This window comes from Megachile rotundata, chromosome 14 (assembly GCF_050947335.1).
Source record: "Megachile rotundata isolate GNS110a chromosome 14, iyMegRotu1, whole genome shotgun sequence".
NCBI classification, from domain to species: Eukaryota; Metazoa; Arthropoda; class Insecta; order Hymenoptera; family Megachilidae; genus Megachile; species Megachile rotundata.
This window is the reverse complement of record NC_134996.1, coordinates 3714752-3742663: the sequence shown is the minus strand read 5'-3', so window position 1 is coordinate 3742663 and position 27912 is coordinate 3714752. Positions and strand designations below refer to the sequence as shown.

The window sequence follows — 27912 nt, the reverse complement described above, 5'->3', positions numbered from 1 at the left end:
GTAATTAGATTTTAAAGCGGACCGTAATTTAGGTTTTTTCCTTGACAAGCGTGAATATAAAAATTAGAAATTGGAAAAAAGACCCTTCCTGGTTGTAACCTAACGGCGCTCTTAACATTTTGTTATTGCAATAACTTCGAAACAAGAATCAAATATTATAGAATATCGAATTTAGTTAATTTTATAAAAGCGTAGTTAGCTTTATCAAAAATCAGACCTAGGTACGATTTAATATAAAGTATTTACTAGCGAGTTCCATTTGTTAGATTCACAATTATCTATTACGTACTGTTTAATTTGCCAAATCCTATTATTTCTATTATTAATATTATATCAAAATCTATTTAGTTTCTTTTGATCAAACCAGTATACTTTTCATATTTTGTTGTTATTTGTTACTTGTTATTTGTTAAATTCATCATCTTCATTATTTTATTGAATTAAACTTATTGTTGAATGATCTTGACCTGTGGATTTCACTCCTTAGCCGCACACCACACGAATCCCACATTCTTTAGATTTAGTTATTTGTAAAACGAGTCGTTCTGTTGGTAAAAGCCGCTCTTTACCTCACTAGCGCTGTTAATATCTGAACCTAGGTTCCAGAGTCATTACATTTGCATAAAGATCGAGTTTTGAGTATGACACCAACTGCAGTTTGTATAATTAATAATCGCTAAATCCAAAACATACCTGACATTTCAACATTTTTTATTTACCTTAGTGCTGCAGTAATAATTAGGCAGTTCTGACTGACGCACCTGCCGAAAAACTTGTAGGCTAAGGGGTAAAGAATATAAGGATTTAAGAATTTAGGAATTGAAAAATTTTTGAATTTATGGGTTTACAAGTTGGTTAAATGTACCTTTTGATATAAACATGCACATACACGTTTTGTTTTCATAGTACAGTTGTGGATAAAAGTTTGACATCTTGACAAAGCAGTCGCAATTTATTAAGCTAACGGGTATTAATTTTTAAAAAGTGCAATCATTCTTTCCTTAAAATATCACATTTAGACATCTGACCATTACATCGAAGTATTAAAAAGGTATTAAATATATAAAACTTTTTATGTTAATAATAATCTTGCATTTTTGGTACGTTTTTGATAGTTTATACGAAATTCAAATTTTCAAATTCCGAAACTTAGAAATTTGATAAATTAAGAATTTAAAAATATAAAAATTCGGTAATTTGGTAATCTGTTGATTTTGAAGTACAAAAATATCAGATAATAAAATTTCTAAATTTTCCGCCCTTTAGATTAAAGAGTTTAGCAATCTAACAATTTTGGAATTTAGAAATTTATAATTAAAAATATATTTTCAATTTTCAAGTTTTCAAATTTTAAAAATTTTGAAATATTTAAAAACTGAATATTATCTACATGTCGTTGCTCGCAAGTGCACGTCGCTTACACGTCCGTGCGTTGCGCTCTCGCAGACTCATCGCATTGTTTTCTACATAAAATAAATTTGCTATATTTTTAAAACTCCGTTGTAAATATTTCATACAATTTATAAAAATAGATTATTTCCCTTTGCTAATTATAAATAATATTTCCCGAAAGCTTGTAATCAAATGCGCCATTTTCCTGAACATTCACAGTTTAGTTATAACGTTTCCGCGAAAGTGGTAGTGGAACACTGGTGTGCAGAGGTGCAAGGAGAAAGGTATAACCGGGGTGGAATGGTGGAAACGCGTACACAACCGATCGAGAATTTTACCAGGCAACTAGCTGCGTCGCTGGCTGGGAAATATCATCGACGTCTGTGGCCCGCGGGCCTGCCGCGTCATTGGTCGCCGAAAATTAACATGCGAACGACCAGGAAATATCGGACGAATTAAAAAACCGAATGAAATGGACGCAAAAATAAAAAGAGCGCGCAAAGAGGAGGGAGTTCGAAAAAAAAACACGGGGAAAAATAAATATCGTAGATGCTCGAGGCGGTCTCTCCTATCCACCGCCCCCCCGCCGGAAAACGTTGTTCGTCTCGTGTTTTTCTCGCTCACCTTCCATGGATGTTTATCCCTGTTCCGTGCGCACCCTCTTTCTTCGCGAAACCGCGTCGATCATCTGCGCCTTTTGGGGCTATTCACCCTCCGTGTCTGCAACAACTGGTTACTGGGGATTTATGCTGAAAAGCTTCTGTTTAGGACTTCAGCTACGTTTGTTTATGTATTTTAAGCACTCGTATAAGAGGTACGTTTCTTGAACAACAGAGTGATCTCGTGTAAGATTTTTTTGTCTTTGGTGGTTTTTCGCGATGTATTTTATTCCTAATTTACTTCATTGTATCACAGGACAATCATTACCAATATATGAAATAAATGAGGAATTTTGTAGCTCTATTTCATAAATTTATTATCTAGTATTGTATAAATTTGTTATGCTGGATATTTGTAATGATTATCTACGTCTGAAGTTTTTTGTACATAACCCCTTAGGGTGAGTCATTTGACTATGCTACTCAAATAAAAATACTATAATACCCCATCCCAACCACATATACAAATGTACAGGCCAAATCGTGCCAGATGCGAATTTTATCAGAGAATTAATCTTTCTTCAAATGGGTCAAAATCTCAAGAAAAATTGTCAGAAATTCCGAAAGCTGGCTAAAGGGAGTCTAGGGCGAAAAGTCCCCCAGAGAAGGAAACTGTTTATAACATGTAAAAATGGTTTAATCGCAAGCTATTTGGTGTCAAGCGGGGCATACAGTGCAATAACTGCTTTTTTGTTATTTTTTACTTTTATTGAAATATCCAAATTACCTTGAAATTAGTATTCGTAATGTCTAATATTTGATCTCGCGTTCCAAAACGTTGAATATTCAGTAAGAAAGCATTGAGATATGCGAAATAAATTAGTGCACATATTTAACTGATTTTTTATTTAAATATTGTTCAAAATAATATCTATTATAACCTCGACAAATATCTAAACAATCACAGATACATATTTAGGTGCCGTATTTCACTGAAGAATATTTTGATACTCATCGACTTTTTACCCCTTATATCTTAACAGGCTGTTACTCATATTGAACGTTCTTTCGAATCGCATATTCAAATGATACATATTATGATATAACAAATCAAAGCTAACTGTCACATTTCGATAAAAAGACGAGATATTAAGAAACATACAATTAAATTGTATGTTCGCTTTTATGCTAATCAATTTTATTGTGAAACATTCTAATATAGTCCACAAATAATTTATAATTATATTTAAATTTATTTAAATAAAATCAACGTTTTTATACATTGTGTGCCATTAAATAATTTCAAATTAAACTGAAATACTACATTTTAATGGTTATATACAGTTTGATCTTTTTAGGCAGACATAGTAAAATATCTCGGAGAGAATTGAAATTATCAAAAAATTGTTTTTTAAATATTATTTGGAATGATGGGAAACATAACATTACATATACATATATGTTTTACTGTTTTATATGTGAAATAATAAAGGAGATATAAGAATATCAAGAACAATATTTTATAAATAAAGCTTCTAATAATAATAAGAAAAAATTTCTTTTAATTTTATTAACACAATGTTTTTTTTTGTTTCAGGTAAGATGTGGAAGTTTTCCTATGAAAATGGTGTTATTTGTGTGGTAAGTTTGAAATTGATTATTATTGTAAATAGCTTTCTTCAGAACAATTTATAATGGTTATAATTACTAAAAATAATTTACAAGCGGGTTATGATCAATTTGCAAACTATTTGCCTATTTATGAACCAGATTATATTTTATTCCCGATGTTGAATTAGCATAGATTCTCAAGTTAAATCGTGTATTTATGGATTTACGAAATCGTGGAACACGGCGTTTCGTCATTCTCATGCTCCGCATTTAAACTTTCACCCATTCGTAATGTAGCAGCTCTGCACGAGTAACTTTTCATTATTTAGTCGGTAAGGACCTCATACCAGTCACATTGTTTCGCCATGATCTCTGCTTTCCCTTACGTCACTCCGTGTCTGGACGCTGTACTTTACTCAAAACAATCGGTTCTCGAATCTACCCTCTTCACAAATGTAGTATGGCATTTGGTATGATCCTCAATTTATTAATACAACAAGTTCGGATCAAAATAGCAATATGAACTGAATTATACACAGCTCCATGATAACAATCATTCTTCAATATTGAAAACGTAAATACCACTTTCTGTTCAATTTGTCCTGCAAATTGTATATACTTCTTACTGTCTACTTATTCTAAAAATTATATTTAACCCCTTCCCGTGCCATTTATTTATGAGATGCGTCAGTCAAGACTAACCATTCAGGACTATAACATTAAAACGGGCAAAGAAAATTAAAATGTTCTAAGTATTTTATATTTAGGGATCCTTGGCAACGCAAATTATAGTTGGATCTAAACTTCAAGTTGAAGAGTATTCAAAATTATTTGAGTTGTGAGTGCGTCACGAGTGAGACTCGTCAAAGCACGGAAAGTGGTTAATTATCGTGTGTATTTGCACTGAAACACTATATTAATATAATAAAATATCAGATAAAACAGATAAGTATGCATGCCTACTTACTATCATTACAAAGATTATACATAAGCAGTATTATGGAATGCACTTCAATACTATTTATTGCGACAAGATTTAATACGATTCATAAAAATATTTAAACATTATTTTTTATCATATCAGCAACTACTGCTGAAGAGTGCTGTAATAAAGACTGAATATTGTTTGTTTCTATGTGTTCTTGGTTTTAAACAGTAGCGACAAATTTAAAAATGCATTTGTTTTATGACATCTAGTGAAATTAATTTTATTTATTTTTAGATTGAAAATCATACAAATATCCATTAAAATATACCATCTCGCAAGAACTGTATTACAGTTCAAAATAAAAGTGTTTTTTCTTTTTCGAATAAGAAAATAAACAATATTTTATACGAATTTTAAATGAATAATATTTTGTTGGAATAGTTCAAAACTGACAAATAAATGGTTAAAGTATTAAAAAAAATTTCATTTGTTTATTCCAATCTGATCACTTCGTGTCTTTATTATAATGATTAGGGATATGGAGAAACAGGGATATAAGGATTTAGGATTATAAGGATATAGAGATGTCAAGATGTAGGTATAGGGATATAGGGATATAGGGATATAGGGATACAGGGATATAGAAACATAGGGATATGAAACATAGGAATTTAACGTTATAGGGATACAGAAATCTGAAGATTCAGAGATGTAGGAACATGATGATCTCAGGATTTAAGAATTTAAGGATTTATGTATATTAGGGTAGAAGTATTTGGAAATTGAAGGAAGTTTATCGTGATATAGGGGTATTGTTACATAGAGAGTTAGAAAGCTAGGAATGTATACGAATTTGGGGTTTGGGAGACTGAAAATATGTAAATCTGAAAATGTAGGAATATATGAATGTGAAAAAAGATGTAGAAGTCCCAGGATCTGAAAATAAACCAATCTAGGGATATTAAAATATAGGAATATAGCAAGGTAGGGACATTGAATAGTAAGAATTTAATTATACACATAAAGATATAAGAAATTTGGGATTCTATAAGGATCTCGGATTTAGGGACATGGAAATAATAGTATGCAAAAACATGTGGATCTGGAGGTCTAATATAGTACAAATAAGATGGTAAGATTTCAACGTAAAACTTAAAGAAACACCCGTATTTAACAGTTATTTAAACTCTATACGACAACAGTTTTTCAAGAATATTAAAAAATGATCAACTCTTATAGAATGGTTCAAAACCACATATTTAAAAAAGATTGTTATTCGTCGAAAATGTCGAAATAACATGTGCAATTTATCCATAAACACAGGTAGAATCAAATACTTCCATAGGGCGATATATTTCCTCGGCGTTGACCAGACCAGAACGAGACAAGACTCCATCGCGAGCCGCAGCAAGCGAGCGAGATATATACGCGTTCGCCGGCGAATTATTTTCGTTCGCATAAACAAAGTCACGACTTGAAAGGGGAGTTTAAATTGTTCGCTAGTTTTACGTGCCCACGGCTCTCTGTTCCCTCACCCCTGGGGCACTCGGTCCCTCTTTCTCTCTTTCGCCCTCGTCCCGTTTCAGCCACCCTCCTTTTCCGGTGGTCGTTCTCGCTTACACTTGTGAGACAATCGTTCGATCTTTCTCTGTCCCGTAGCAACCAGCATCCCGGCGTTGTTACTGGTGTTGTTGCCGCTGTCCATCAGGAAAGATCCCGGGATGCGAGCCTGCGCTTGAAGCCCATTGATTAACCGTTGTCTGCTGCATGTTGCGAGTGGCCAGAGTGAGTGACGGAGAGAAGGAGACAGTTCGTGAAGCAGATCGAGAGAGAGAAAAAGATCCAGTGGCCACGAGCAACGTTTATGAAAACTTTCTGCATCGACTGCACCGTGGCCACGAATAAAATAACGCCCCGCGGATTATTCCAAACCCTACCCCCTTCTGTTCCCACCCCCGCCTCGCAGACGCTTACCTTCTGCCAACCGGCGTAACCAATTTGTGCCCGAATTAGGGTAAATGCATCGTTTGTGAATATTTTACGGATTCTTTTAAGAGTACTGCGAGTACAGCTATAAGTTTGAATACTAAATTGAGGGAGAGAAAGGTAGTAGGGACTATAAGAGTAAATTTTTCTCGAATAGAGAGTTCAGAGAATTTGGAATTTGAAAATTTGGATGTTTCGTAATTTGGCTGGTTTAGCTAGGTGTAATGAAGAGGTTAAGAAATATGAAGGATTCGTCCGGAACCTGCTAGTGGACTCGTCAATAAGGGGCCGTCTACACTGTGCCAGTAACCCATAGTAGTAGCATTGCTAGCAGGTAGTCCAATTCTTGCGTTTCTAGCTTTTCCTGCATTAGGACTGTCGTTAGGGAAAGAAGGTAAGAAAGGAAAGAAACCATTTTCTTTTTTCAACGATAGGCCTGGTACAGACAAAGTATAGACAAACATAAAAATTCGAAAAACTGGTAAGTGCTACTAGTACGAGTTACTGGCATAGTGTAGACGACCCCCAAGACATTCTAGCAGGCACGTCTGGTTGCAGAGGTGTATGGTAGAGATGGACAGGAACTCTCGTGTATGAACTGGAAGACGAGGACTCATTGAACACTAGCGAGAAAGACGATCTCACTGTTATGCGTCATATAGTGGCGATGAGCGTGGGAGTGAGACTGGCACGTGTAACATAAAAAGTTGGAGATATGAACTATTGGAAATTTTGAATTTAGAAGTTAACAGGTTTTTGAGATTTAGAAATTTACAAATTAAATAAGTTGAGAATTTCAGAATTTAGAGATTTGGTAACTTGAAAGTTTGAAGATTTGAAAACGTAATAACTTGGAAAAATACAAATTTTTAATTTTAAAAAATTCTAACTTAGAAATAATGCAAATTGAAAATTTCAGAATTTGGGGATTTAATTTGGAAATTTGGAGGGTTGACAATTTAGTACTTTGAAAATTTGGAAATTGAAGAATTAGTAATTGTGTCATTTGGAGATCTGAAGAGTTGATAAATTAGAAATTTGAAGATATGCACTGTGCCTAAAAATGCAAGCGTTATGAATAAAATAATCGATAAATATTGATAATGTCGAAATATTTCCGATGCATATTTTGATGTATCAATAATATCATTACTCTTTAACTTAAAATATTTCGTCACACTCGTGACGCACACTACATTTCAAATACAATGAACCTTGATCATATATCTGTATATTTGCACCGTGATTGAATTTGGAGTTTAATACTAATTTGCGCAATTAAGTATTTCCAAATTCAAAATATACTTAATAGTATAACTTTTCTTGTGTGTCATAACATTTAAATTATAATTAGATAGTTCTGGCTGATGCATTTCTGGCCTACGGAAGAAATCATAAGCTAAGGAGGTAAGGTATTGTTAAGGGGTACAGGAACAATTGTGACTGAAACTTACAGTAGCAAATTTTTATCTTGCATTTCTTAAATTCTCAAACTTCTCAAAATATCGCATCTTTCAATTTCCAAATGTTTAAACTCTGTACTTTTAAACTTCTCAAATTTTAAAAGTCTTAAATTCTGAATTCCTCAAATTTCAAAATTTTGAAATTCTAAAATTCCGAAACTTTCAAATTTCTAAATTCACAAATTTCCATATCTTTGATTTCTTAAATTACCAAATATATAGATTCCTAATTTATTTGATTTTGTTTTTATTTGACAAACTTCCAAATGCCTAATTTTCAATTTTGGAAGTTTTCAACCTTTTAAATTTCCAAATTTCTAAATTTGTTGATATACTAATTTAAAAAATTAATGAGGTTTGTGTTTTCTTCAAAGCTTACGACGCTTTCAAATATACATAAATTCAATAACAATAAATTACTAACGGTACACGTAGAATCATAAATAACAACATGCGGTTAGATATTCATAAAAAAGTGTAAAACGTGAAATAATCATTAATAATAATGTTCAAATTCCCACCCACGTACACGTATGCATTTTATATTTGTATTTATAATGTATAAGTTACAGAATCTGTAATGTAAATTTAATGCACGTTGCATTTTACTTTGTCAAAGTTCAGCGACCCCTTTTACTATTGGCATTAATGATCTTTTAACGATATTATAGATATATCATTAAATGTCAGTAAGATATTCATAATCGATAGTTATACCTCCACCTAAAAGGGTTAATATATGTAGTTTGTATTCTTAGGTCTTACCAGAAGTGACTATTTCACCAAATAATTTTGTCCCATGAAGATAGATCTAGTATATTTATGTAAGGGTTATTCAGATAATGAAATTAATAAAAACTTGATTTTCTATTTCAGGCGGTTGTACCACAAACACAGATTATTATGAAATTTCTTTAAAAATCAACCGAATGTTTACAATGTTTATATCTATTCCTTAATGAAATTTTAAAAATATTCACCGTGCCAAAACCATAATAATTCCATTTAATATCATAATATTTAAAATGTGACAGATAGTAAAAACGTCTGCTGAAAATACATTTCTAATTGTATCATAAAAATATTTCAAATTTTCGTTGTAGATGACTATGCGCGTATAAAAAAGTGATGTTTTATTTTATAATTTAAGAAATAAATCCTTCAAAATAGAGCAAGTATAGCTTTCATTCATAGCTTATATTCAATAATTGACAGGAAAAATATGTATTTTCTGCTTTTTTATATTGGTGCGTTCTATTTATTTTGCATCAATATTATATTCAAAATTGTGTACTGTATTGCCCATACTTTTTTTTATTGAAATTACTTCATTTTTCATATTTTTGTATTTGAGAACCAGATTTGGGAACCCACTATTTTTCACTATTTTCTATTTCATAGTAAATCATCTTTTATACAAGAAACGTGTTAGTGTTCATATTTTTTCTGCCTTTTTTGAAAGGTAACGAAAGTGCACTTATATTAGTCTGACTGTTAGATACAGATTTATCAGTGTTCTTGATTTTGAATTTGACTGTCGTACTATAACCACCTTGAATTTACATGATTAAACACTTAAGCTGTGCATAGCCTATTTTTCAATAAGAGTTTAAATTTATTTTTTGTAATTCAGATTATAGTTTACACTCTGTTCGTTATTTATTTTATAACTTTTTAATGTAGTTCAATCTTAAACGTAACTTAAACTCAGATTACTTAAACGTTAAGAAATAATGCTTTACTCATCCTTTTGATAAATCTATAAAATTTATTATAAAAGTTTATTTATTGCTGCTGTAAAGAGGACTACGTTTTATTTTATGATTCTCTATTTCATTCTAAAAAATTGGGACACGTTACATAAATTTGATTTAATTACAATGTTGTTATTTTGATATTTTGCTTATTACGTCGATAGGAGTAAAAATTAACTGTTCAAGTTTCTGTTTCGTACACGATCAAAAAACGGTACAATATGTCCACAGTATTCTAGCAAGGATCGGATTTACAGAGAAGAAATTGAAGAAATAGTTTGAAAAGAATCGTTTTGATTCTAGCTGTGAAATTTAACCGATTCTGACGACGATTCGGGGATTTACGTGACAGAAGAAAGAACGATCGGTAAGAAAGCTAGCCCTGTTGAATTCTTCTCGAGAAAGTTAAGCTGGCATCGCAGTCTGTCGGTCTCACCGCCAACTAAGAGAATTACTTTCGAACTCGTAGACCGATAAAACAGGCCCTCTCGTTCGCGCAGCACCGCCTGGACGAACCTAAAAACTTTCCGCGCTCGTAAATGAGCCCAGCCTCCGGATCCAGCGAGTTTTATGGGCCATTTGCATCCGGCTTTAAAAGTGCCGCGAGTCCTGCAATTAAAGGCGGCCACTACGTCCTCTGCTGGATCTTTCGCTCTACCCGCCCTGTTTTTTTGACGGTCCCACTTTCCACAATTTCAGACTTTACGTCGAGAACGAAGAAAAACTACTCTTCCCGGGAACCAAGCTTCGACGAAAGTGTTCCTGGGGTTGGCCCTCTATTTCCCTTAACTCCATTCGCGTGAAAACTCTTCTCGATTGACTTATTCTGTCGCGTTATTAGACTTTCACGGAAAATTTTTATACCATAGCTATGATATTCGAGTAAAAAGCCTGTGTACTTGGAGATTAAAGAAATATTTGTAAAAATGCGATAGCAGTGTTTAATCAGTTCCATACCTATAGGAAATGTAAGGTACAATAACATAAGGTTAATCGTATATTTCTTGTTTTAAATGACAGCAATTATTAAGATGCTTCTGCCGAAATGTATTATAATTTCCTTAGAAACGGAAAATAATTGTGTACATTACTTTATACTTCATCCCTTAGATATTTGTCATTGTACTTCATTTTTAATCTAAAAGTAATTGCACATCGGATGTCCGCAAACTTAGTGTGAATGACCAACTACTTCTTTGTTATAAATGACAAATAAACCGACCTATGGTGTACTAATAAGTATAATTGCAGATTTTAATAAGATAAGTTTTTTCAATTATTGCATAATTACTTTGACAAAAAAGATGGAGTTTGGTATTAAATTAAGCCATTCACTTTGTCCTTCAGATTAGGCAATATAAATAGAAAAGTACTAAAGATAAAATTGTAGAACACTTACAAAGCATCGACATACATAGGTTTTTTTCAAAATAATTGTTGCACAATGGTGCGACAAGTCAGAAAAACAAGCAAAGAACAAGTCAGAAATGTAGAACAACATTTTTTTCTTACGCAACTTTATTTCGAATAAATTTGATCGAGAATTTTACTTTATATTTCTTATTTATTTTTGATGTGTTTATTTAATTGCACCACCATTTCGGAAACGCACTATATTTAATCTGACAAGAAGGTATGAATATTGACTTGTTAGTTGAAAATAAACTACTTTTATTCTTTAATTACTTAATTCATTTTAATAATTATTTAAACAATTGTTGAGTTTTATTTTGCGATAAATTTTTCTATTCTCCTAATGATGAATTATAAAATGCTTGCATAAAATATTTCAAACAATTTTATAATATTGACACTATGTTTGGGAATAAGTCATTACAAAATTTATACGTACTGTATTACAAAATATACTGTAATATCTTTTATTTGATAAACGTGAAAATCTATCTTTAGTATCCCATTGTTCCGCCTAATTTAAATATTATCTATTACTCATTTTTCTTTGAATTAACTGCGTGTTGGTTTAACATTTTAATAAATTTAGTCCACAGAATCGAGTTACATATCTCCATTTATCTGCCGTTGAACTTCTTCAAAGTCGTAGTAACTAAAACTACCTGGTGATATATATTTAAGTTCTTTTCATCATTAACTATAACTATATTTCATTGCTTTTTTCGCGACATTTGTTGTTTTGCAACTCGTGATTGTTCTTTTCATTGTTTTGTTGGTAGGAAGTTTCTATTCTTCTCAACCGGATATGCTGTATATCAGATTATATTTTGTATGTTAAGAAATCGGTCGGTGCTAGTTGCAACTTTGTTAATTCTCTGTTTTATATTAAGAATATTCATGAAATATTTAAATTCTTGGTTATATCTACTCTTCAGTTTCAGAGTGATACCCCACTTGCACTATTTTCGTTATCGGATGGTGAAAACTGGCATTTAATATATTTCAACCTAATAAATCAATCTCCTCAGACTTATGAATTGTATTTCAAGAAGTGGAGTCCATGTGCAACCCGAAGTATTTTAATCTTTATCGTTATCAACATCACCATCTGCATTGTTCATTGTAAGAAAATTAATCAACTTTAAATTTTAATTAATCTGATCCATTATTGATAAATGCAATAGTCATCATTCCATAACGTTTCATTGTTATTATTAACATACAACATGTACAATCTGTGAGTTTCTGCTATTTTTATAATGCTTGCAGCAATCTGTCTAGACAATGCTTCTAATATAAGTTATGTAAGCAGTCTATTCTTTTACAAGTTGCAAAGGTTCACGACGCTCCATCAAAAATTACGATGTTCCTTCTACAAGGTTCAGTCATACGTTAATACATCATAATCTGAGCAATATTATTGTGTTCATATAAAATCTATTATGTTAGTCATCACAAATAAATTGTAGAAATTACTTGCGATAAAAATTGGTTGGACGTATGTTAATTTGTTGGCAAAGAGATACCAAGAATTTTTTAATTTCTCTCTATTAAAACAGTTATTATTAATAATGTAATCGATCAATATTGATAAGATCGTTAAGACGAATGTATAGATTTATCTAGAATTTAAAGAATAACTTTATCGTTCAAATTTAATTATTGTTGTCTAACATTAGGTTAGTCCGCATTACAAATTTAAAGAGGAATAAATAGAATTCAAGGACAAAATCAAATTCTGCTAGTATAATCCAATAATTTAAATTATTTAAACTCGAATAACCTATCTCAAGCTTAATCTTATTTTGATAAAACCCTAATCGAACATAACCTAACAATAATTTAATAGAACTCAATTGAACCTGGCCCAAACTAACTTGACTCTAATCATGAGCTAAAATAACCCCAATCTTACTTAACCTAACTTAATGCATAATTTCATTCACACTTTCATCCTTATTTCAGCACTGACATGTTCCAATATTGCTGAATAAGTTATTGTATACTCTTGTTAAAAGTTCTAAAAAAATTTACTCTGGCCGAGTAAATTAAGATCGCTCATAAAAATATCGCGTAAATAGTGTTATAATTTACCACGCAAAAATGAGGCTCGCATTAAAAAATTGCCATCGTAAATTGAGAAACGAATATATGATAACATATTAATGCGACATCGATAATGTACCGATAATAATCAATAACAGTAGCACAACTTCCGATTGCATGTGATTGATTTCAAGAATCAGCATTGTTAATCAGAGAACATATAAGAAATGTAAGAAATTGATTACCATAAGGAAATAAAGAAGAGAATGAGTGAAAGAAAACTGATTCCTGAATTTAAAAGGATCCACCGTTTTCGAGCGAGTATTAAACAGTCATTTTCTTTCATCATACGTTCTCCAAGTAACGAACCTTCTATTTTACGATTACAATCCGGGGATTATGTCTCCATCGCCAATAGCTATCGAAATCTAACGCGATACCAAGAACTTTTAACGAGCCAGTTAAACTTTCCGACAAAGTCTCGCCTATCTTCGCTATCTTTGAGGATCTGCCTCGTGGTATCGCGATCTTCGGAGGTGAACGAGGTTGCATGCGCGCCAAGAGAAAGCGGAAGCCGGTAATGCAGAACGGAAAGGAAGAGAATAAGAGGGACAGAAGGAGCGAGACTAAAAATGCTAGACGAGATTGGATCCATGGAAGTGGTTCGCCCCGGCTGATTACCAGTTTCGTTGATGGATTCTTAGACCAACCCTCTGCCCTCTTCTTCACCCGACACTTTCGCCAATCCACGTCCATCGGCAGCGACAATCGTTCTTTTCGTGCTTCTCACTCTGGCTTCGGCTTTATGGCCATTTTGGATAAACGATCTCCTGTATTTGTGTGCGAAATACGACCACCGTCAGAGGAGAAGCGGAATAAGGTACCCTCGAGAACCGATCAGACTTTGGTGTACGCACCTGAGGCTACCTGTGAATTCTATTCTGTGCTCCGACACGATGTGTTCTTGGAAGATTCTTCAACGAGAGCGGTAATATACGAGGTGTGACACAAAAGTAACGAGACTAGTCCAATAAATCATTGTACCTGCAGAATCAGTTCTCCGTGACATTATCACCTTCAAAGTAGTCCCCTTCAGCATTCATACGCTTTTGCATTTGGTGCTGCCATTGCTGGTAACAATTCTGGAACGAGGTTTTTGGAAGTCCCTTTAGGAGATTCTCCGTTTCTGCCTGAACCTCTTTAACTGAGGTGAAATGGGTTCCCATTAAGCAAAATTCAACTAAGGAAATAAAGAAAAGTCTCATGGAGCCAAATCAGATGAATAAGGAGGATGCCCCATCACAGTAATATTTTTACTGGTCAGAAACTACTTGGCAGACAGTGCCGTGTGAGCGGATGCATTGTCCAGGTGCAACGACCATCCATCGCTTCATAACTGTGGCCTTTCTTTCCAAATTTTTTCACTAAATCTTTTTAGGACTTTAATGTAATAGTATTGGTTAACAGTCTGACCACTGGGAAACCACTCAACCATTACAATTTCATTAATGTGGAATTTTGATTTTGATACGCGTGTTTTTTTGGGTTTTGGGGATCCTAGAGACTTCCACTCCATTGACTGGCGCTTACATTCTGGGTCATAAGTAAAAATCCAAGTCTCATCAGATGTTACAAAAGATTTCAACAAATTTTACAAAAAACTTGATGTTTATATGTTGTTCGACTTTTACGTTAGACATTTTTCATTGATATGATAAACTGTATAGTAGTTAAACATAGCATCCGCATATTACTGGTTGAAAAACTTCGTTGAAAAATATAGCATTTGATATTTATTCATTAAACATGTTATGAGGATTTAATTTCTTTTAATTACAAAAAGGTTTTATATGTAAAGAATTATTTAATAACAGCTTGATTTTTAGAATATTTATGTAGATATTTATATAGCAGTTCTGTTTTATTGATATCGTATATGATTACGCAAATAATATTCCGTAATCAGCGTTTCAATTGCGGAAGTTAGTGTTTTAACTTCTGCTATTAATTATCGATACCTTGCTGTTAAGATATTGCTAATGCCAATGCGTAGAGAAGTCACTGAATTTAACCGAAAGGTCATTCCACACTAAATCGATTACTTTTGGACCTCACCATCTACGATTTTGCTCTAATCAAAATATCTTGTAGTCAATGTGAAATTGGGGGGAGGGAGGGGGGCGGGTTATCATTATTTTGCCGGTTTCGAATTTATTAAGGAATAACAAGCCTTCAGAGTTTGCAATTTTTGTTCACTTTTGCGAAAATAGGCATCACTTACGAATTTTTTTTCTTAGGAACTACTCAACCGATTTAGCTGAATTCTTTTTTGTTTTATTCATAAAGATTCGGGCTATTTTAAATTATTTTTTTAATTCTGTCAATTTATTATAACATGTTGCAAAATTTAAACAAATTCATTTTTTGCGTTTTGTTTTTCAATAAGGGGCGCAAAGGGTTTAATTTAAAAAAAAAATATGGTCATATTCTTTGAAGTTTTCCCTTTAAAATAAGGCATTCAGAACGATGGAGTCTCGAAAACTGACGTCACTACAAGCTGGAAAAGTCGCGGGATACCTCCGACCAGCCTCGTCGTCGTCGATTACATCATATATCACTCGTTTCTCATTCACAGGTATTATGAACATAAATAGCTAAAATACATATGTATGTATACTATATTACATGTTCCTCAAAACAGTCATTGCTTTATGCATGCATCGTATAAATATCATTTTCCACATTTTGCACGGTCTCGCTAACATAATACTAAATTTATAATAATACTAAAATAAAGTCATATGACTTTATGTACACCGATATTAATTTATGTTATTTTAAAAACAGGAATTTTTGAATTTTTATATTTTGGAATTTGTAAATTTACAAATTTGAGAATTAGAAAATATGACATTTAGAAATTTAAGAAGTTTGGAAATTTGGAAACTTGGAAATTGGTAAATTTAAAATTTGTTAAATTTGGTATCAAAATTTACAATTTGAATGTAGGGATTTGGGAATGTATAAATTAGGGCATTCAATGGATGTAATTATATATTTCAATGAAATAAGTTACATGTATCTTTTAGTGACAATGAGGCTGTTTACGAATTTCCATGGCTAATTTCTTCAAATTAAAGGACGTGCAAGTATACAGCAAAAAATGTTAACATCAAATGTAATTTTCATCAATAAAGTGATCGTAAATATTCAATAGTGCACTTAAAAAGTGATTTGTTTAAAAACTTAAAGCTGTCAGCAATTAGTGGTCATCATTTTATGCAAAAATTTATGTACGTCATTAAAAATTAAATATTTTTAAAAACAGGACAGTTTTATATATCCAATAATAGAATCATTTACATTTTCAATGTTTTTATTTGTTAAACTTAAAAATGTTGGATACTTTGAGTTTAAAATCTAGGACGGATACTTAGAAAGTTACTTTCCATTTCTTGATGTAAAATTTAAATAATACATAACATATTTAATTATCCTTATATTTAAGTTTAAACGCAATTATTTGTGTGCAAAGAGTGTCGTAAAGATTACATTCATTTTAGAATAGAACTTAATGTATACATTTTGAATGCGAACATAAAAACTTGCAATACTTACTCTTTAATGATGAAATGTAAGAATAATATAGGTTTGTATTGTTCAGTAAAGAAATATTTAAACATGACATCTATAATATTTAACGAGTAAAAGAAAAATTGAGGTCAAATATCCTAGGATTGCCTTTTCAGTAATACTCTTATAGAGTTAATAAACAAATCAGAATGTTTAAAGCGTACGCCTGGAATGTTATCTTGAAACTTTAAAATATTTGGAATTGATAATTGAATAGTTCAATTATAATGTTTTAGTTTGTAAGGCAGTTAATGTAGGACTTTTAGCGATTTCAAGTTCTCTAAATAAAATTAAGCATTGTAATGAAGGAGGCAGATTTCTCGAGCTTAATAGAAGCAATAAATTTTTCGAGCTGCCAAGCACGGGAATCGCGCAATTTTCAACAAAAAGCAACTTTTAATTATTCTGCAATTTTCTTCGTCAACCGTTCCTCATTAGCGAATGGCTACTAAAGGGCGAACTTTCTCGTTAAAGATACATCGCATCGAGAACTTTTGAAACTAATTTACTTTAATTTGGCGTAAGGCTTGTCGTTTCGGTGCATTAAATTCGCATTTTCCGTAAACCCATACGTACATTTAACACTAAACATGTAACGTTTAATGTCTACCTACATTGAAATTAAAACAAAATTGGACGGATAAATAAATAATTTTAAATGTTGATGTCAGGCCTGATTGAAATAATCATTTTTTACTTTATTTATCTCATTATTTAAGTAATGATTTTGATAACATTGTCAATAAGCATTTAAGTATTCAATAAAGAAAAATGATTTTCGACTATTGTATTAAAATATCTTCTTTTACATTTAACAATAATAGACACAAATATTTTTAAATGAAAGGGAGACACAATGATTATAATTTTTAAAGGCAAATATATAATATTGAAAATTATTATCAGAATCATTAATCAAGTAATGCTGTAATTCGCTTCAGTCGATGTAGATGAAGAATTAAACTTGAAATTAGAATTGAGATTTTGAAAGATTTGAAGAATAAAGCATTTGTCAACTATTTAAATTATTATATAAATAGGTACTGATGTGACTAAAATTGCGATTGTGAACTAATTTATATTATTAGTGATTGTAAACACAATGTTTGTTTTTAATCTTTTAATTCCTTATACCAGACATTGTTGGTGGTGTATTACAAACATTCTTTTTAAAACACGAGAACAGAAACATAATACTAACATTTTATCTTAATATTGATTATTTCTCTTCAATATCTTGACACTAGAGATTAAAGACATATTATTAAAATGTCAGATATTATTTTTTATATGACCATTTTATTATTTTATTATAATATTTCGTTGTTTCACAATTCCACTATTCTATTATTCTGACATTCTACTATTCGATTTTTCTGTTATGAACAAATTTTAAATTTACACATTTTTTTTAATATTGAAGGCTTTATGGTGAACTGTTTTAATACTATGAACTTAAAATATGTTCAGTTGCGATGCAAATGGAATTCTATTCTACATACTCATTTATTCTATTCTACATACTCAGTTATTCTATTCTACATTTCCATTGCGGCATAATATACATTTGTATGCATTTCTGTATAGAATCAGGAAATGATATCAGCATCGTGGAGAAAATTTGGCTTACTCAGAGAAAACTGCGGTTAATCCGACAAAAACTAAGAATTGTGAATATATTCCAAGCGAATGAATTAAGTTGTGTAATTTATGGACCATAAACTTTACAAATTTTGCGTTTATTAAATTTTCACATTTTCAAATTTCAAAAAGGAAAATTTTCATACCTTTGGAGTTTGGACGATGGAAAATTTTGGGATTTGAGAATTTAGATATTTTTAAATTTCAGGATTTCGGAATTGGAAAATTTTTGACTATCCGAATTTTTAAATTTAGAAATTTAGAAATTTCGGAATTTGGGAATTAGGTAATTAGAAAATTTGAAAAGTCGAACATTTGAAAATTTGTAAATTTAAGAATTAGAGAATAAGAATTTGAGAATCTGAGAGTTTTAGAAATTTTCGCATTTATGAATTTAAAAGTTTGGAAATGTCAGCTTTTGTAATGTTTATACTTCCACGTATAGAAATTTATAAGTGTAAAATTTTACAAATTATTAAATTACTAAATTTAGAAATTTCAGAAAATATAAAACTTTAAAACGCTATAAATTAAAAATTATTCAAATCACCAAGTTTTCAGATTGAAACATTTAGAAATTACAAAATTTAACGATTTGTGATTCGGTGATTTTGGAAATTTCGGAATTATAATTTTAGAAAATTTGAAATGTTAAAAATCTGTGAGTATGAAAATTTGGAAATTCGAAAGTTTTTTTCTTGAGAATTTAAAAAATTTTCAAAACTTTAAATTTTCATACGAATTGCTTTAAATTCTCTCTTTCCTTGTATTTGTTTTGAACCATAAGAATACATCGCATTCAAATGTACACTGTACTACAATAACCTCTTTAGATCGAAATTCAGTGTTATTAATCTGCTTATCATAAATAGTTAAGGTAGCTTTCATCATAAGTTCTGAACAGAAAAATAAATTTCTAGTTTCGTTTGTACAGAATTCTTAATTTCGATAAATTCCATCATCGCCGCACTGGAAATACAAGCAGTGAAATGCATGAACACGAGAGGAACAAAGAGAACAAAAACGTTACGGAGTAACGTTCGATCAAAAGTCAACGCTTTCAGAATCGATATCCGCTAATAGAATTGTGCACGCACGACGAACCGAACGAAATACGACAACGGTAGGTTTGCCGGCAATTAGTAATGACGTGTCGTGTCGTTCGATCGCGACATATTGCGTGCACGGTCTGTCGCCTGAAAACGATCCTCGCCCGACCAATTTCTCATTTCGTCGACTCTTCGTCTGCGACATTCAACGTCGAATCATTTGTACCAACTTTTACGCGTATCTTCCCGTATTAGAAAAATTTCGTTTCGGACGCAAAGGGTATTGAAGCGATTCGTAACAACCCAATTTTACCTACAAAAATTGTAGTTATAAAAATTCTTGAATTATTGATATTTGAACCTATTCCATATTTTATAATGCATTATTTAAAAATGTATTTTAAAAAAATTTTTATAAAATTGATGTTGAATGTATTATGACATTTTTAATTTATTTTTGTCAACTAATTTTATTTTCTAGGACCACCTGAAAATTATTTTCTACGTATAAAATTTGTATAACAATGTACACATAAATCCTTAATTACTCGCACTAAACTAAACGTTTGTGCAATATTCATTATTGACATACTTATTATTGAAGTTCCCTCATTCATAATGAGTAACCAGGAAAAACACAGTGTATAATGCAAAAATGAAAAATGTCAATCAGCGAATTAGTATTAGGATCTTCTGTTTTAGGTAATAGTGTACATGAAATATAAATTGGTAATAAATTTTTATGGTAATATGTTACCTTAAACAATTTATAAGGACCATGATAACAAAGTTAAACAGAGATTTAAATGAAATTTTCATTCGACAGCTTTAAGATTATTAAAAACCTAACGTGGATGAAATGTATATATATAAAAACTTATTTGTTTTGAGAATTTTTGTGGAGGTAATTATTCGATTCAATATTTTTATTCTTTTTTTTTTAATTTTTGGTTTAAGGATTTTTGGATTTATAAATTTGGTAATTAAGAAAGAGGTAAATGTGAATATTTGATATTACTATATTTCTATGCTTCTAAATTTCTAAATTTCTAAATTTGCGAGTTTAAAAATTAGATATTTTGGTATTTATAAATTTTTAAATTCCTATCATCGTAATCTTTTAAATTTTAATATTTTTATACTTATAAATTCAAGACTCTAGAAATTTAAAACTAGAGAGTTTAAAAATTTCAAATCCTAAAAATTAAAAAATTTCAAATTTCTGTGTTTTTGAGTTTGTAAATGAAGGGATATTAATAATAGTGATGCACCAAATAAAATCTATATTTTTTCATAATTTGTTACGATTCATTGAAAGCTTTATATTCTAGAAATGACTGAAGATCTATTGAAAACTATATTTTATTTTAATATTTCTCATTAAATCGGGTTATGTATTTCCTTTCACATTTTTATCGCTCCAATCTCTTTCAGTAACTGTGCTCTGTAACTCCATATTCAAAAAAACTGATCCTAAGTTAACTATTGTTGAGATCTTGATGTCTAGCATAACATAAACATTTATTATATCACAAATATGTAATAAGGAATCTATTTTGAAAATATGAGTGCATATTAGATGCAAAACAATTTTGTTATACACGGTGTCCCGCGGAACTGAAAAAGCCTGTATCTCCCAAACTGTTGGGAATACATGAAGATATTATACAGGGTGTATAAAAAAGGTCGAAACCCTTGAATATTTCGAAAAATATAAGTTTTATCAAAAAATGTTTCAGACAAAAGTTGTAGGGTTTAAAAAGTTCTATTTACGGGGAATATCATTTTGACGTTGAAGAGTCACTGGAAGGTCACGTGAAGGTCACTTCAATTTTTTTAGATGGAACACCCTATATATTTTTGCATATTCTTGTAGCTTACCTCGAGAGCTTTCTAAAACACTATGATAAAGTATTTTTTGATTAAAAACTTTTTGAGTTATTAAGGTTTGAAATTTCCAATAATTTTGACAAATTACAAAATATCTTACAAAATATTCATTTTTCAATAATCTTACCCTAATACTTTTATGCACAGAATAATGAGATAAATTGACTGGCGTAAAGAAAATACACAATTGTTTAAAAAAAAATTGTTTGAAAATTACTTATTTTTTTTTTAAACAATTGTGTATTTTCTTTACGCCAGTCAATTTATCTCATTATTCTGTGCATAAAAGTATTAGGGTAAGATTATTGAAAAATGAATATTTTGTAAGATATTTTGTAATTTGTCAAAATTATTGGAAATTTCAAACCTTAATAACTCAAAAAGTTTTTAATCAAAAAATACTTTATCATAGTGTTTTAGAAAGCTCTCGAGGTAAGCTACAAGAATATGCAAAAATATATAGGGTGTTCCATGTAAAAAAATTGAAGTGACCTTCACGTGACCTTCCAGTGACTCTTCAACGTCAAAATGATATTCCCCGTAAATAGAACTTTTTAAACCCTACAACTTTTGTCTGAAACATTTTTTGTTAAAACTTATATTTTTCGAAATATTCAAGGGTTTCGACCTTTTTTATACACCCTGTATGTAAAAGTTAAATAGCTTCAGGCGGAGTATAAAATGCAACTAATTTTATGCACTTTTATGCATAGGTGCACCAGAAAAATGCAACTGTATTTATTTTTTAAATGGAAACCAGTGTTTCTGACTACAGTTGATGCAGTTGCCTGTGCTGTACATAACAGTAGTAACATATTTCTACCTTGAACTTATATGTTAAAAAATTATTGAAGCTGAAATTACCCCGATTTCTTAGCACTACGCTTCTTAGAATAGTGTTAGAAATACCATAGAAGCAACATAATTTTTCATGTATTTTAAGTAAAAACAAAGTACTTCTCACGTGCACTCTGTATAAAGTATTTTTTAGGAGATTGTATATGTGAGCTGTTTGTTTTGCTCACTTTAACGTGAAGCGAATCGATTTTTGCAAAAAAAAGACAATGATAACAATGGATGAAACTTAATATAATTCTTTATTTGTAAGCAATTTTTAGCCAAAATAATTCAAATTCCCCAATAATTATCGAACGACGAAAGTTCGAGTGTTTAACGGTACTACAGCAATGTCTATTTTGAAAGTGATGCAAATTTAGCTCAGACTGAAATTATATTTAACTGAATATGTTATGGTCCAATTTAGCTTCATTAAATATTAGTACTGTTAACAATATTGTGAACAACTACAAATTGTATAATATTGGTGGTAGGTAGCCTTAACATGAGTGAGGACGTGCTGAAGGTCTGTGTAGGTGTTGTTGCTGATTTCTGTTATCAGCCAACACGGTTCTTGTTTTAGGATCTGTGCACAAAACTTCTTAACGATTTCATTGTTATTTAAAAATTAATTATAAATTGTGGTTTATCTTATTTAAAAAATATGTGACTCAGAATAATTTCAACGAATATTATTGTAATGTATCTAGACGTAAAATTGGTAGGTAATTATAAGAAAATAATAACACTTTTATCAAGTATTCTCTTTATCCCACTACATTGTCGCATAGATCGTATGCACCAATTCTCATAAGTTTCTCGATGAGCATTTGATTTACCATTATTGGACTGTAGAAAAAGATCACAGTTGAAAGAGATAAAGTCCCTATTTAAATGATCGAATCAACTGAAATCGATGGACAGAGAGATGTAAATACGAAATAACGGTACTATGTGATCCTGTTTATCCGCGTTGCTCATGTTTTCGCGATGAAGCGTGGCTGTGCCACACCGTGTTGTGTCGTGGCACAATAATTTCCCGGTTCCATTATTGCTCGTATAATCGCGATCTCGTTCCACATGTAATCGCAATTGTTGCACGTATGACTGATCGTCAATTGGTTCGTTGCTAACCGAAGCGTCAAGCCTTCGGGCGGACGCGAAGCAATTACGCGACTGTAAGACATAAGCTGATCGAATGTATACGCACTGCAAACGGTACTCTGCTTTCAATGGGTGTATTCGTTGCAATTGCGAGTATTGAATAATGATTCGAAACACGATGCTCGTGATGATAAACTTGTCAATCTTTTTTGTTCCGTTAATTGCAAAGCTCTATGGCGAATAATTTTGAAATGTTACAATTATGCCGGGAAAAGCTGGTAAGAGTGAGACGCTGAAGATTTAATGAAGCACAAAAATTACAGAATTATCAGAAACACAATTTTCGTTATTTTTCTCCCAAAGTATGTGGTGTGAGGCTTTGTCCGTTTTGGAATTTGATTATATATTTGTTAACAGAATCGAATAACTCTTTCTTTATATAGTGTTGGCAAGGAAGGCTGAAAAATGTATAGGTGAGAGATAATTGAACATATTCAACTTATAAAAAGTATGTTATCACTTATTTGTTAAGGAAATTAGAGATGAAAAGAATGTAAAGAATTTAAGAGTATGTACATCATAAACACTATACAATGTAATATGTAGTACATATAATTTGCATGTAATTTTCCTGCAGTATAAGAAGTATTGGAACAGAATTGAATGTTAAACATTAAATTATGAATTATTATAAATATTTAATGAAGTCCATTTCAATTTTATTTTGCACTTTTCGTTTTTGCGTTTTTGAGTCATGTACTCCCCAAAAGAAAAGCATATGAATTTAGTGTTTGATTCATTAATTAACTAAATATTAAACATTTAAATTGGTAATCTACATAGATATCCTGTAAATAAATAGAATATTACTTACGATGCTCTAGAAATTACAATTATTTGAACACGATTAAAAAATTTCGTATAAAAGCAATTAGGTTTATCAATAATTGCGGAAATAATAATGGCGTATTTTATTAGATACTAGAATAGTAATCACTGCCAATAATAGTGACATTAAAGGACATTATTTCTCTTTGCCGCGATTTCTCCTACACGGACATTTACGTGATCATTTCTATCGTTTTCACTTTATGTGACTTGAGTACACTTGAAATTCTGAGTCGTCTTACTTATGAATAGGAGACATTGATTTCAAACACGGTAAGTGTAAATTTAGTACAAAACATATGTTAATTTTAAAATTACATAGACTTACAAGATTCCATAATCGCAAAATCTTGATATTTCAAGTTTCATCATTTCAAATTCCTGCAATTATAAAATTATGAAATGTGAATGTCTCAAAAATTCCTAAATTAAAAAATTGCGAAATTTTGACATTTCAAGTTTTATAATTTCAAATGCTGGTAATTATAAAATTTCAAAGTATTATTATCGCAAAGTTAAAAAAATCGACTACAAAGTTCTCAAAGTCTAAAAATCCTAAAATTTTATGATCGCATAGATTCAAAGTTGTAGTGTTTTGAAATTTTCTAAAACCGTCCGGTTATATAATTTTAAAATCCCAATATTTTGAAGTTTTAAAATTGTAGTATCTCAAAGATTAAGAGTTTCCAAAATTCAAAAAATGAAAAAATTCTAAAATGTTAGAATTAAGAAATTCGAAAATCCTGGCATTTGAAAGTTTGAGACTGAAAATAATCTGTCGTGTCCCACCACTTGGTCGAAAGCTGTGCCCCGGGATACCTCGAGTGTGTACTATGAAGATGCGAAATTGCATCACATCCTCAAGGATTTCATTCATCCCCGAAGAACAGTGTATCTAAGCAAAGTTTCCTCGCACCAGCCAGGTTTATAATGACATTCCGGGTGTGTTTACGATACGAAGCATCTCGATTCGTCGATCGATCATCATGGCTCATTGGTTTCTACACAGGTACACTTCCGTCGTGTATTACCTGGTTGGAAGCTCGGTGCTGCCTCCTCCGGTAAAGATCGACTAACGGGGCTCTTTATTTTCACGACGCGAAGAAGGGTGGCTTGTGACGAGGGTGAAAGAAAGGGAGATTCTCTGGTTCGTTCTCATCAACGATTAAGAACCACGCCGAGAGTGCAGCAGCGCGTCAAACCAACTCGAAGGGAAAGAAGATCGTAGACGAATGTCTCCTTCGGTCTTTTTAAATCCTTTTCTTTTATTAGCACGACATTTCTCGTCAAATCTTTTCTTTCTTTCTTCTCTTATTCTTCTTTCCTCGGAGAACGAATTTATTTCTTTGGTTCGAATATTCATCGATGCTTGAACGAACGTTATTAATTTCTACCTGGATGTTAATATTTCCTGCTTTGAAACACTCTTTCCAGATATGGTGTGGTTTTGTAGTTAAAGTGTGTATTTAGGGACGGTGGATGTTTGAACTGCGATTTTTCGAACAAATTCCTTGAATTTAGTGAATACTGAATGTTTCAACTGAAGAGGGTACTTAAATATACTAGTATCTTAGGATTGTTCAATAGAGCATGGACGAATTCTATACAATAAAATAAAGGGAATATTATAGAATAACGATTTGTTTTATTACTGCTTCATTATTGGAAATTGTAATATGTTATACGCTATACATATATTGTAATATGTTTATTATCGTAATTTTAACAATTAATGGATATTATGGATTAATAAACACGGCTAAAATGTATCGTCACATAATATTCTTCATAATACTTGATATCTATTTGTACAGTGAAAACGTAATAACCATCTATTATACGCTTGAGTAAAAGTATATTAGAAGCTAACTAATAGTATGTTCTAGGGATATTAATAACTACATTTAGTTGCTGAATTGACAAGAAAACAATTGATATTATAATTTTATAACTTAATTTTTTTTATAAGGAAGTTGCGAACAAAATAATCGTTATTGTATATTTTCCACTTATTCTTTCATAACAATATACCCTACTTATCTTGCTTATTATTATATCAATAAACTTCTCTGAATGTTACATTATTTTGAAAATATGTTAAAAAAGTCAAAAGTTTGAAATAGTCTAATAGGTCTAATAGTGAAAGAGAACTCTTTGAAATAATGTAACTTTGTCTTGAGAAGTTTTTTTTACATAACAATAAACAAGCGGATATTTAAGTTGCTTACTTTACCTGAAACACCTTATAGATCTTTCATGGCATAGATTTTTGATGACACAGAATATGATATGGAAGAATACTATGAAATATAGTATACTCCCCACCCCCGCCCTGTTCTTACTTATTGCATCCGCGCTCAAGAACAAATTGAAATAAATTACGATGGACTCATGCTGCTGTAAGGCATAATTGCATTCATTTATTTTATGTGGCTTCTGCATTTCATCATCTGCATACCGTTGTAAGAATCTAATCCTCGTGGATAACGAACGGGGCATTACTGTATCGAGGTTGTTGGCATACAAAATATTATTATGTACGTGAACAACACATAAAATATTTAAATTACTTCTAGTAGAAATTCAATATTTATATATTTCTACAATGAAATGAATATAAAATTTTATTTCATATATTTTTAGTATAAAATTAATTTAGAAACGAATTCTTTCAATTTAGTGTACTACAACAGATTGTTACACAGTAAAGAAGTATCTTTTATTATCTTTACCAGTCTTAGCTGGAGCGATTACAATATTATTATTTCATCAAAATTTGTATCACTATAATTTTTACATGAAATTGGTTACTTTGGAAAAAATAATAATAAATACTTTATGTATGTTACATATACATATCTACAGTACATATTCATTTCTTTTTGTATTTGATATAATAAGATTCGTGGATAGTACTTAAAAATATTAGGAATTCAACAAAACGGATTATCTTTCTTTTTGCAATATTTTTAGCTTAGGCAATTAAATTTGGGGATAATTAAATTTGGGGAAATGTAATAAGAAAGACTAGATTTGCGTGATATTTGTGCTTAATATTTCATAGAAAATTGTATGCTGTTTATGACATGGTGCAACTGTTATGATCGAAGTTACTCTGATCGCGATTGACCGCACGGATTGTTATGTTCCGTGACGCGAGGTTGTAAGTCTCACAGCTCGTACGATTACGATCTTTTGCAACACGCTGCTCTGTCGAATATACCTTAGAGCAGTAGTTCAAAAATTAGTTCCCTTTCGACTGAAAATGGAGCAACTGATTGTCGACTATACGATTGTTGATGTCCCGAAAAAATAAACTTTTTCGTTTTAAAGGTTTAGTTAATATTTTCTCGTTCGAAAACTCAATTGATCTGCCTTTGCTCCCGATCGTATGATATTTAGAGAAGCCTTGGCGAAAGTTTTAGGAAATAGACTGATTGGTTGTCATTCGATTTTGAATTTTCTAATTAGTATATCCCTCGACTTTCTGCCATTCTTCCATTGAGCCCTGAGTGCGTTTCTTTTTTGGAGGAAGTGCGTACGTTAGAAATTTGTAAGTCCACAAACGTCAGTATTTTTCTTCTGGACTTCAAGGCCTAATGGTTAAAAAGTACCTTAACAAATATACCCTCGAAATTACCCTTTGGAAGTACCAAATTTATGACCGCAAATTGCTAT

The 27912-nt window shown here is 31.2% G+C and overlaps 1 protein-coding gene across 1 annotated transcript in view; it reads left to right on the top strand.

Annotated features, from left to right (window-relative positions):
- The window catches only part of qin (tudor domain-containing protein qin), a 441068-nt gene that overhangs the window by 99402 nt on the left and 313754 nt on the right, over nt 1-27912 (top strand). Inside the window, exon 2 of the mRNA XM_076539747.1 lies at nt 3589-3632. Coding sequence (XP_076395862.1) covers nt 3589-3632 — 44 coding nt within the window. The remainder of the gene's footprint in view (nt 1-3588; nt 3633-27912) is intronic.